Here is a 12593-nt window from a genome sequence, read left to right as displayed (position 1 = left end):
AGAGCAACTCTGTATCAACTGATGGTTTAGGAACTCTTGTACTGACAGGTAATGACTGTACTTTGTTCATGACTTCCATAGCAGGAGATTGTACAGCTTCTATATTTATCTCAAACTTGTTCAATAGTGGTCCTACTCTGCTAGCAAAGTCAAAGGCATTGATACTTGAAAATCCATCACTAATATCATGTTTTAGAGATGGACAAGAGGTATCATCTTCACCCTTAATACCAACTGAAACACCAATAAACGCATCGTCTTCACCCTTAACACCAACTGCAATGCCAACAAAGTCACAAAAAAAATCGCAGTATAAGGATTAACATTCAAATAAGAGTAAAAATGTCTTAGCATGACGGACAAAATTTTAGATCTTTTATTTGATGCTCTATGGTGGATTCTAAGACACAAGAGTATATTATTCAACTCATCATCTGTTTATGTAATTCTTGCCATGACATGTTCTTGGCGACACATTAAACAAGGATTGTGGCAATCTCAGTATCAAGAAGAAAAAATAAACAATAAGAATTTACTGTGACAATCCATTAACTAACAAAGTCTTCATATATAAATTGATGTTACACCACAAAGATCAGCAATGTCATTGCAAACTTGTGTCCTAAGAGAATTTCAAACTGATGCAAGTACCACATAAACCCATTAGATAGACAAGGCTCTTTAAATACTTGTTTATCTTTGAAAGAGTCCAATTTCCATTCCACACAATGAATCTCTAAACTCGCAACAATTGATCACCTACCTTAACTAATATCAAATTTTGGATGAGAAAGCAAGGAAGCAACCCTACCTTTAATGAGACCACAAAGGAAAATAAATGGAGCTCAAAATAATCTTCCTATAGGTTTCAACCACAATTATCAACCAAAGTGATGTAATAAATGCAAGCATGAACCTTAAAATTCCAAATTACACAATAGTTCTATTTTTATTATAAGCAGAGACTAGTCACCATGGAAAAACATCTACCAAAATTGTCAAAAGCCAACCCTTTGATGTGCTTACATTTTCTTTTGGTAAGTCTTTGATGCTCTAACATTGTCTCGAAAAAGAACATGTAAAAACTTGAACCACAAAAGAAGTGCAAAGAAAATCCATTGACCATCTGTAAATGCTTGTTACCATCTTGCCAGCAGAAGTTGGAGATCCGTAAGAGGGTTTTAAGGTTGCATGTTTGATTCTTGATACTATCTGAGGTTTATAGATCAATCCCAGGAATATTCTAAGTTATTTACAAGAGATGTTCATAAAATAGATGTTAAGTTAGATGTGATGTGGTCAAATTCTTTCAGCATGTTTAGGCCTTTCATTAAAAGTCCAAATCAATTGTTGCTTTGGTGAAGTATGAGGGTGGTAATTGCTAGCCAGCAAATTGAATGTTTTTAAAGCAATACTATTGCAAAAAAGGCACATTTTTCAGACTCTAAAAACACATTCTATCCCGGAGATATGCCTTCGATTCAACTTGTTGGGAGCGATATGATTCATATGAAGATTGCTTTTAAAATCACCAATCTATTTTCGCATGACTAATATTTTTGGATTAAGATATTTATTAATTATAAGAAAGACAGGAAATGGAAGAACCAGTGTTTTATTGAGGGAGGTAAGTCCTTCCATCATATAATTTCATTAACAAATGAATTGTAAGGTGTCTATAGATGACCAATACAAGCCACCCACAACATTCTTCACAAATACAACTGCTTATTTCACCACAGCCTTGTCACCCTCTAGTATCTGATTGAAACTACCATGTCGCATGATGTTTCTTAATAATTATAGATTGGTTATTTTACAAACACCAAAACAATTAGAATTTTGAAAAGCTATAGAATGTTCATAATATTACCAAAAAATCTAATTATACAACATTAGAATTACTAATAGTTTTTTATTTTGTTTTCACTGTTTTAATTTAAATTGTTTACATATTCATATTTATATATATGTGTGTATTAAGGAAGTAATTTGTGATAAATTATTAGTACCTTATCGATTTCATAAGCAAATTACTAAAACAAAACTCTCAACCTAACATTGACTACAGTGGTGTTGAGGCACATAAACAGAATGTTAGAGAAAAAGAGCCAATTAGCTCGCACCTAAAAGCTAGACTAGGCTCCGTGTTATTCAGTAACATTCAATTTCGTAAAATAACCCTAAAATTTTCAGGCTTTTTGTAATTTTGAAGCATTTTAATTAGGAACGAGACACCATCTTTTCACAATATCAACCAAAAAACAGAAAAGAAACTGAAATAAAACCTTGAATCAACAAGAATAGAGGTACAGAGCATATACATATATAAAAACACACACAAATAAATAAATAAATATTAAAAATTAAAATAAAATAAAAATGATTTCGCAGGAAGAGAGATAGAGTGTACCGTTTGATGGAGATGATAATGAGTGTAAAGAATTGAGTCAATCTATCTAAATCTCTGTCTGCGATTGTTCTCCTCCTCTGCACCTTCAAAACTGTTTTGTTGCTTATGAAAAAAAAATAAATAAATAAGAGTTGGGGGGGGGGGAGGGCGAAAAAGAAAATTACAATTTTGTCAGAAGTGGGATTTGAACCCACGCTCTCTCACGAGAACCAGAACTTGAGTCTGGCGCCTTAGACCACTCGGCCATCCTGACACATGTTTCTACTTATTTAGAAAGGGATAGTAGTTTATTTCACTCCAGACTGCTAAAATCACGGTTGGTGTCAATCTCTAATGCTATCTTTACTTTACTAAAACTTTATTTTTGTTTTTGTGAGTTGTTTGTTTTAGTATTATTTTGATAAAATTAAAATAAAATAAAAATCGAACAAAAGAGGAAGTTAAACCTATTGACCTCCTTAACTCTCCTATAGAGCAATGCGAAGTTAAATTTGTCACGAGATTAGACTATATTGATAAGTACGTGGATGCATAGACTATATTGATAAGTGGATGCATGCCTTTCTTATCATCAAAATATATATATATATATATATATATATATATATATATATATATTAAAAAGAAACTAAACAAATACAAAGGCATAGTTTCAAGATTTTCAGGCTGAATTTATATCATTACACTAAATGCCAAATCAATATCTCTTTTCCATCAGGAAAAAAAAATATAAAATAAAATAATAAAAAAAACAGTATATATATGCCTTGAGGATTTTATGTGTTCGCCATAATTGATTCATGGCGTCCCATTTACTAAATGCAAAAAGTAGGCTTTGATTTGGGGTTTCATGTGAAATCCAACATCCACCTTCAGAAAAGGCATGGACGAGTTTTATTTTTGCACCTAAAGAATCACAAGCTGTGGTGGTCCAGCACTCTCGCGAGTTTCACCATTTTTCAACCCAACAACCCAATTAAAGCAAGTGGTCTATTTTTTTGCATCATTAGACGTGCACATAAAGTATGTTTTAGCGCATGCATACAAAAAATTCATCAATTGTTGCTTTCACTTGCTTTTCTTCTATACACGGCCGTGACTATAATTCTGCCAAAACTCTCAAAATCTGTCACTTGACCTCTTCTTCTCTCTCTCCCAACCATGGTTCACACTGCCAACACCAACACAGTCAGTGCAACGTAACCTTCTCATTGGGGATTCCAAATTGTTGGTGGATAAAATGCTTTACAGGATATCTAGCTGGAGCAACATGCAGGGTGTTTTCTTTTGGGGACAGATCGACTTGAGCTGATAAAGCCTGCACTCCTCTTTACCATTCAAACTTTTTCCAACATTCTTAATTTCTTCTTAATTAGGTCATCACTCAAGTTAATCGAATTCTAAGGAAATATTTCTATATATATATATATATATATATCTCCCCAGCTGGACTAATAATTATGATCAATGACATCTTTGATATGATATATTATCGTTCAAGCGCCAATGCTTCCTCTTTTGGATAAAGTTTTGAGAAAAGTACTGCAAAAAGAATAAAAAAAACTCTTTGAATTATGTTCGAATTTGAAAATGACTTTCTTAAAATATATTTTATGCATAATATTTCTTAAATTATCACATTTTATTACAAAATGCCCCTTTTTCATTAAATAACCATAATGCCATTTTTTAAATTGAATTACACTTAATTAATTTATTTATTAAAATAAATTATATATATAAAAAATCATACTAATTTGATGACATTCTTCATTAAATTTGCACAAATTTACTTTTAATTCTTGAAATTAATTGTTTAAATAAAAATCTTAAAGTAGAAAATTTTATAACAATTTAAGGAATTTCTTAATTTGTCATGAATATATTGTATGAAAAAAAGGTATTTTTTATTTAAGTAATTTATTAAAATTTTGTCAATATATTATATGAAAATTAGGGTTTTTTTTTTCCACTAAAAGAGTTTAATTCAACAAGTAAATTTTCATAACACATGGTATCATATTACTGGGGTGTCCTGGCTTTGCCCCAACTAATCCAACAAAAATAAAAATTAAGGCAAGGTATCATGTATCATATTCTCTGACAAGCAAATGCAAAATCATTGTTTCAAAAAAAAAAAAAAAAAGCACAATAGAAATCTTAATTTAAGCAAAGAATCCAAACAGTACGTACTAAGCACAGCACCATGACAAGCATTGATTACAACCTACTTAATACAATCACAACGTCATTGTACAACCTTCCATCTTTAGTGAGAAACACAAGCAAAATCAGACGACGGACAGGGCTAGAGAATCTGCAAGTCTGTCTGATGAACGGAGAAAATCCATTCACGAACTTGTAGTTGTGTTTGTGTTTGTGATACGGAATATACGAGAACAGGTAAAAACAGAGCAAAAGGCTTGTAAGGCCGTCATCAACAAGAACAAAACAGCAGCCAGCAGTGTGAGAAATCGCCATGACGCAAACACATAACTCTTCATGAATTTCCCAACTCTAACCTTCCACCCACCATTGTAATACTTGTTCACATCTTCAATCACTTTATCTAAGAAGGGCACTTTGGTCAACTTAACAGACTTGCTCATTCCATTCCAGAGGTTGGCCACTTCCGCATCAGTCTTCAAATGGTTTAAAATAATCCCTTTTTTTCTAAGTAGCTTTGCATCCTCTTCGTTATCAATAATCCCATTCATTAATTCAGTGTAACGAGTGAAAACCAGTGGCCCGCATGCATTGCAAGCTTCATATGCTACTAAATTTCTAAACACTGTCTCCGTGTTCACGTCTAAACTAACCGTGGGGAGGTACAGTGTAACTTTTTTAGCATCGAAACTAATGGTTGAGATGCCACCATTAGTGGGTAACAAATGAACACCGGCTTCAAAGAGCTCGGTGATCGAAGGGATTGTGATTTCCTCAACTAGTGGAGGTTTGCTGATGTTAGCATTCAAATTAGAACTCTCATTTTCAGGTTTTACTTCTTCTTTTGTTTGGGAGAAGAACATTTCAATGGGTTGTTTCAAAACACTAATCCCTGGAAGGTTGGAGACAATTGTCCAAGGCAATTTTAATATCACTTTGACAGGCTTTGAGAATATTACCCTCTTGAGAAGACTTACCGGACCCTTGTTTAATTTTGAAAGGAGATTCCAAATCACTTCAAGGATTTGTTTAACATAGCTTGAGTTCCCAAATGAATCTTCTTCACCTTTCTTGGAATCTTCTCGATTCTCATGAACTTCAGATATTTCGGATGATTGATGATCTAGTTCCAATTTGGGCACTATCAAATGGTACAAAAAGTCTAGCAAGTGAGAGCTCTCGGAGACTTGAACTTTTGGAAATTCTTCCATCATCTTGAAGGAAGAAAGCTCCTTGCACAATCCCATTAACATGGAATGTAACATATCATCTGACAATTCCAACGATGAAAATTGGAATTCTAGCGTCTTCCTTAGTAGGAAGAGTGGGATTTGATTCTCCAACATGACCATGTCGCGAAGAATGGCATTGTGGGCTGACTTTCTGCCTGAAATATCAACCAAATGGGACATTCTAGATGAAATTCGGGTTGGAGTCTTACCTTCTTTGAGAGCATAGATTTGAAGGAACTCTAGCATGAAGGATGCATCTACTGCCATCATCCAAGCCAAGGTTTCACCATTGAAATCTAGGTATTTGTGGTAGGAAGCTCGAATACTTAGCTCCAGCTCTATCATCTGGTTGACAAGATGTTGGAACTTGAGGCTCTGGAACTGTTTCTGCATTCTTATGGCGGCAGCAAGCTTATATTTCTCCATCTCGTAGAGCTCGGGACGGCAATAATGGTATGGACCTAGTGCAACTTGTTGTGGAATATATGAATCTGGATCACTAGCCATTAGGGTTTTGGGCACGCTGAAGATGCTGACGGGGATTTCAGCTTCCTCTTCGAGCTCTTCATCTATGGTTCGACGGATTTGAATCACCCATCGTTTTTCATCAAAGTTCGAGGTTATGGTATTGGTGAGTTGCAAGGAAGACATGTCAGTTGCTCTAGGAAATGTTTGTTTCGGGTAAGCTAGGTTTCAGTTATGGTTTAATGAATGGTGGTGCTGGGGAAGTTATGAGATCGAATTGAGGCTTTAAATGGGCTTGAAGTTCACAGCATGATATTTATTTTAATTGGTGTGTCATAAGAAATGCGTTTCTCACATGTTTAATTATTTATATTTTAAACCTAGCTAGCTCCATCGGTTCTCACTTTCCCACTTGCCAAAAAAACCAAAAAAGGAGTCCCCCACCCTTTTTAGACTCTTGTTTTTTCATACACCATATGCTATGGCCTTTGGCCTGTGCATAATTTCATGTGGTCACAGCTCTACACTTGTTACACAAAGACAAAGAGATCGAAATGGACAATGATATATGTAAATGCAGTGTGTTTGGATGAAATATTGAATTTTCAATCAGTCTTAATTAGCTAGGCCCATTTCTATATATGGATAATATTTAGTTTTTATCAAAACTAAAGAGGTTGTCTTAGTTTTTTACAGCTCTCAAACTCCCAAGAAATTTGGATTTTATTGTCAAACATTGACTCTCCTGAAACCTATATATGTTTTTTATTCTCAATTAAAATAATAACTTATTTTTGATCGGTAAAATTAAAATTTATTAACCACAAATTAGAGCACAAACATATTTAATGAGAATAATGATAAGTACTTCCAAAATTATGAATGAAAAATAATAATGTACTTATTATGTAGGGAAAATTACATATAAATGGAGTCAAAGTTTCATATTTACTTAGAGGCTAAGTCAAAGTTTCATATTTCTCTAAAATGGATTGCTGAGGTGGCACATGGTTTTTTACTGTTTAGAAAATTGTGGTGCCTAAAATACCCTTCCCTAATAAAAAAGTAGTACCTTCAGTACAAAAAAGTAATACCTTCAGTTCAAAAAAGTAGTACCTTTGGAGAAAAAGTAGTACCTTCGCGGGTGTTTAAAAAACATGGTACCTGGACGCCAAAAAGTAGTACCTTCAGTTCAAAAAAGTAGTACCTTCGAAGAAAAAGTAGTACCTTCGCAGAAGGGTATTTTAGGCATCACAATTTCTAAACAGTAAAAAACCATGTGCCACCTCAACAATCCATTTTAGAGAAATATAAAACTTTGACTCAGCCTCTAAGTAAATATGGAACTTTGACTCCATTTATATGTAATTTTCCCTATTATGTAATTAAATATACGTGTTCACACAAATTTAATCACAAGTACACTTTCAAATGCGGACACCACTTGAACCGGGGAACAAAAACCTATTTAGTCTACAAGGTAACTCTCACAACCCAAGAGATTAGGGTTTAAAATTACGGTGCAACTAGCCTCTAATGATAGACGAAGCTTTGATGATAATGATCACCATGTGCAAGTGTTGTCACCTCACTTTGGTGGGCCATGTGTAGATGACGTGACATGTATGTGTTGTTGACGTGGCAGTATAGTGAATTGGAGTGAAGGTGTGTGCATGGGATCACGCCTCTTTGATTGGTATGCCTATGGATGGTAATCATGGAAGTAGGATAAGGTAAGTAACGTGGTTTTATTCTTTGTGTGATGATAAACAAGGGATTATCAAACGTGGGGTTGTAAGGATTTGGATGCTTGACTTGATATGGTGGTGTTTGTTTAAGAAAGATTCAGTTCCCATAGAATCTCGCACATATTTTATCGGGATAAGGGAAAAAAATCCCTAAAAAGGGCAATAAATTTTCTATTAATTTTTCTTTTTCATATAACTCCCTATATTATCTATTTTTTAATAAAATTGTCCCATAATCATTAATTTTTATCATATTTATTTATATATTTAAAAAAATTCTAAAATACCCACTACTGATTTAAGCAAGAATTTTATTTTATTTTTTATCTCTATCCTTTCTCTCTCTCTCCAAAACCGTCTCTGTCCACTCATCATGGGGCCAGCAAACACCATTTTCGGCATGCACCAAAAGGCCCAAAAGCAGCAACTCACAGTGTCATCCAAGCTTAATCCTTGATGTAGATATACCCAGTTAAAAACCTTGCTGCTAATATAAATTTGTATTTTGAAAAATTTTGTTGTCAAAACGAGTCCGATCGAGTTATAAATCTTTAGTTTGAATTGTCATGAATCAAGATCGGAAGCAGAATTGAAGAAGTGATAGTGTTCATACTTCGATACACTCTGTGACGATGAGAATAATACTTTAGGAAGGTGAGTGAGTGTGTGAAAACACTTGGGTGGTTCAAAATTAGGCTTTTAATGAAAATTTTCATTCTGCCTAACTTGAACTAGTTCATCCCAACTTGAACCAGTTCAACTTTTGAAAACTTTTTAGTGATATTCAAAAATTCTGAGAAGTAAGATCTTATCTATTTACACATAAAATTCAGATTTGAAGAGGATCACACTTTGAATGGATCAAGGTACTTGTGGAGCGTTGTTGATCTACCAGCAATCCTTGTACAAGGTTTAAAGAATAAATATGAAGTCAAGAACTGTTGGATGGGAGCTCGCAAAACCAGGGGTGTTTAGCAAGTTAGGTTTTGGTACAGTGAAGGGTGTGATCGAGCCTGAGTCAAATTTCGGTGTAATTTACTTCATGCATAGTGAATCGTTTTACGTTGGGAATAATGTAAAAAACCTCGAGGTTTTCTAATTGGTTTCCTCGCTGAAAAACCTGGTGTCATATCTCAATCCTTACTTTTCTTGCTTTACTTTTCAGTATTTATTTTTGTGGTTATAGATGTTTAATTAATCATATTTGTGACTAAGTTAATCAATCATATAAATTGGGCAAGTTGACATAAACACCTTCTCTAGGTCACTACAACAGATATGCCTTTTTGCGACCAAATATTTGGTCGCAAATGGACTTTAGCAACCAAAATGTTTTGGTCGCCCTCGACGATAACTGCGACGCGGATAGTCTTTCGCTACCAAAAAATGAGTTGGTCGCTAATGAGTCATTTTTTACTACCAATTACATTACCGACCAAGAAGACTTTCAACGACCATAATGTATGGTCGCAAAAAACATATTCATTTGTGACCATAGTATTTAGTCGTAAATAAACTGCCCTTTTGCAACCACAAAATTGGTTGCAAATAGGGTAATCATTTTGTGACCATAAGGTTTGGTCACAAATGATTGACCCTTTTGTGACCATTAAATTGGTCGCAAATAGGCTAATGCTTTTGCGACCATAAAGTTTGGTTACAAATGATCGACCCTTTTGCGACCACCAAATTGGTCACAAATAGGCTAATCCTTTTGCGACCATTATATTTGGTCACAAATAATCTACTCTTTTGCGACCATTATGTTTTGTTGCAAATAACCAATTCTTTTGTATAAAAAAAATAAAATAGAATAGGTAATATAATTAATATACATGTCTACTTTTTAACTTTTCTAATTTAAAAAAACTAATAATTAAATACCACCAATCACTTATAATAAAACAATAAAAGGTAATTTATTTTACCAAATTAGATACATCCATGGCATGTCCTATACATATACACATAGTTTGTGTAGAACAAAAAAACAAACTAATAAATACATCCATGCATGACTTGTCCATTACATACATATACAAATGGCATATCCATTAAAAAAATAAAGATAAACTATAAAATAAAAAAAAATAAAAAAAAAAACTAACATGTCCTTAAAAAAACAAAAGATGAATAAACTACTAAAGATAACACATTGTTGCTTATTATCCGAGATGGTTTTATATATTTGCTCCAAAGCCTTAATATTCTCTTTCTAAACTTAGCAGACTCTCGATGTCTCTTTTAGCATCTGTAGACTCTAGAATAATAGTTTTAACCACATCATCCCTTCTATTAGAAACAATTTGTCTCCAAGATATAACTTCTCTCGGGCATGATAGAGATTGCCTGTCCAAAGAAATAAGAAATTTAAAGATAGGTTATAAACACTAATCTAACTGAAAAGAAAATAAGTAATAGTTCATATAATGAGTATGATAATACATCTTTTTCCATAGTTCATATGACGAGCATGCCAATACATCTTTTTCCAAAAGTGTTCCAATTAGAAAATATAATATCTTAAAACTGAATAGGAAGTGTTAGAAAGTTGAAAGATATTTTATCATCAAGAATCAAAAGATGACAGCACTCTAATCATCCTACATTGAATAAAAATTACAGCTTTATTGATTTCAATCTATCAATACAATCATAGTGGAGAATAAATCCAAGGCTGGACACGCAAACAAAAGAACTGTTGTCCCATAACAAGAAAGTATGATCTGGTCCATTCCACCAGACTATTTCCCAACGTGTCACGTAAGTGTAGCAAATTTGTTTTTATAAAATAAAGAATAAAACTATATTCAGAATAAGAAAAATAAATTACAACATTTTCACAAGTGAACTTTTTTTTTTATTTTTTTTGAAAAAAATTTCACTAGTGAGTTGATAGGATACTATTAGAAGTTGTACTTACTAATTAAAATGTAATATTAATTTAAAAAATTTTAAAAAAATGTAACATAACATAAAGTACAAATGTCAAGCCCTACCGGTATACCTACATCCAACCCTTTTGATTTAGCATAATCACAGTAACCTACCTTTATAACAAGATATGAATTACAGTACAAACATTTCAAATACAGTGTGAACGACAAAAACTATGAATAAAGGTTCAAATTCAATTTGCACCAGTAGTAGGAGATTGTTTAAACCCATTTCGAATCACTTTCTTTAGTTTAATAATTAAGTGAAGTTGAATTGAAAAAAATAAATAAATAAATAACAATGACTATACCATCACAACAGTGCTTTACATTCCTAGCCTTTTCTTCAGCATCATCAACTCTTTTGTTAGTTGCCGCCACGTACTTCAGCATGGTTACAACACCTTAGAAGTGCTTTGGAGACGAGCTAGCTACTCAAGCTTGATCTATAAAAACCTAACCAATACTACTCTTTGAAAAATCTAGTTCATGTGACTTTCTACTGTCTAATTTAGTGCTTGAAATTTCTACACTATTTATCAGTTTTGATTAATCAATAGCCAAAACATATTTCTTAATCATATTTAATGGGAAAAAAATTAGTCCAAAAAAAAAAAACATATTTCCATCTCCAAATGGAGGTTAATCCATAATAAAACAAAGTTAAAAACTCGTTTGACTGTTAATGCTAGGAAAAATTAAAGCTATGAAATTAATTCAAACATATGACCAACTATATATGCTCATTTAATCCTCAAGTTAAACCAACACAGGTTGCGACATGGGCATCAAAAGAAGAATTGTTCAATCTAACCCTTACTCCAAAAAAGAATGTTTTGGTCTCTAAGAACAAGAAGAGAAAGTTTCAGCTATGTCATTAACAAAAAATTTATCCAAAGGTCACTATTTTCAACAAAAAGAATAAATAATTACAAAAAAAAAAAAAAAAATTTAAAATTGAAATATTCAGAAATTAAAGCATATACAAATAGGACATCAAAAGAAAAAATGATAATCAAACACAGTGGAAAGAGAGGGTAAGAGAGAGTCTGACTTGGCCAGGCTCGGAGATGCTGGCTTTCCTCCTTCACCTCCTCGCCGGAAATCCACCAAATCCGTTAGTTTTGTGGTCTTTCCGTAGCTGACGCCAAAAACTGATAACACCGACAAAATAGCCGAAGGAGATCACTAAGCGCGAAATTTTAGCAGTATAAGATATTTACCGCGAAAATTTTAGCAGTATGAGTCAGTGAGACGTAAGTTTAAGTTGTCATTTGAGGATGATGGTAGTGGAAGCGTTATAGCATAATGTTTGGTATTGATGAGCAGAATGGTTTCAGGTATGATCCGAGGATGGATTAGAGATTATAAGTTATTTGTTATGTGTTGTCAGGTAGGTGATGGGGTTGTGCTCTAGTTGAGGCGATTGTGGACTGTTTAGCCTTTTTGAGCCAGTGGGGACGATATTGCTAGATAGACACCTTTTTCTTTTGACGAGTCAGTGGATTGTTGTCACTGAGGTCATGAGTCGGGTGTGCATGGTGATCGAGACAATATCGTCTAGGAAAGTAGTAATGGAATGGGTGGTAAAGTGTCATTTTATGGCATATGGTTTGTCATTTGGGAGTGACGG

General features: G+C 33.5%; 1 protein-coding gene and 1 non-coding gene across 2 annotated transcripts; both read right to left on the bottom strand.

Moving 5' to 3' along the window:
• Positions 1 to 2582: 2582 nt before the first annotated feature.
• On the bottom strand, positions 2583 to 2666 carry TRNAL-CAA (transfer RNA leucine (anticodon CAA)). Its single transcript has one exon. It is a non-coding gene; the product is annotated as a tRNA-Leu (tRNA).
• Positions 2667 to 4557: 1891 nt separating this feature from the next.
• LOC132284488 (putative UPF0481 protein At3g02645) lies at positions 4558 to 6621 on the bottom strand. Its single transcript, XM_059786599.1, has one exon. The coding sequence runs from the start codon at positions 6460 to 6462 to the stop codon at positions 4765 to 4767; it is 1698 nt and encodes a 565-aa protein (XP_059642582.1). The 5' UTR covers positions 6463 to 6621; the 3' UTR covers positions 4558 to 4764.
• Between the last annotated feature and the right edge of the window lie 5972 nt (positions 6622 to 12593).

Source organism: Cornus florida, unplaced genomic scaffold (genome assembly GCF_030987335.1).
Source record: "Cornus florida cultivar Cherokee Brave unplaced genomic scaffold, ASM3098733v1 CherokeeBrave_3.0.0_Hap2_Chr11, whole genome shotgun sequence".
Classification (NCBI taxonomy): domain Eukaryota; kingdom Viridiplantae; phylum Streptophyta; class Magnoliopsida; order Cornales; family Cornaceae; genus Cornus; species Cornus florida.
Note: the sequence above shows the minus strand (reverse complement) of the source record. Positions and strands in the feature narration are given on the sequence as shown.

Bases quoted from the DNA above. Each gene is read 5' to 3' on its own strand.
- LOC132284488 (XM_059786599.1), bottom strand. From the start codon at position 6,462: ATGTCTTCCTTGCAACTCACCAATACCATAACCTCGAACTTTGATGAA.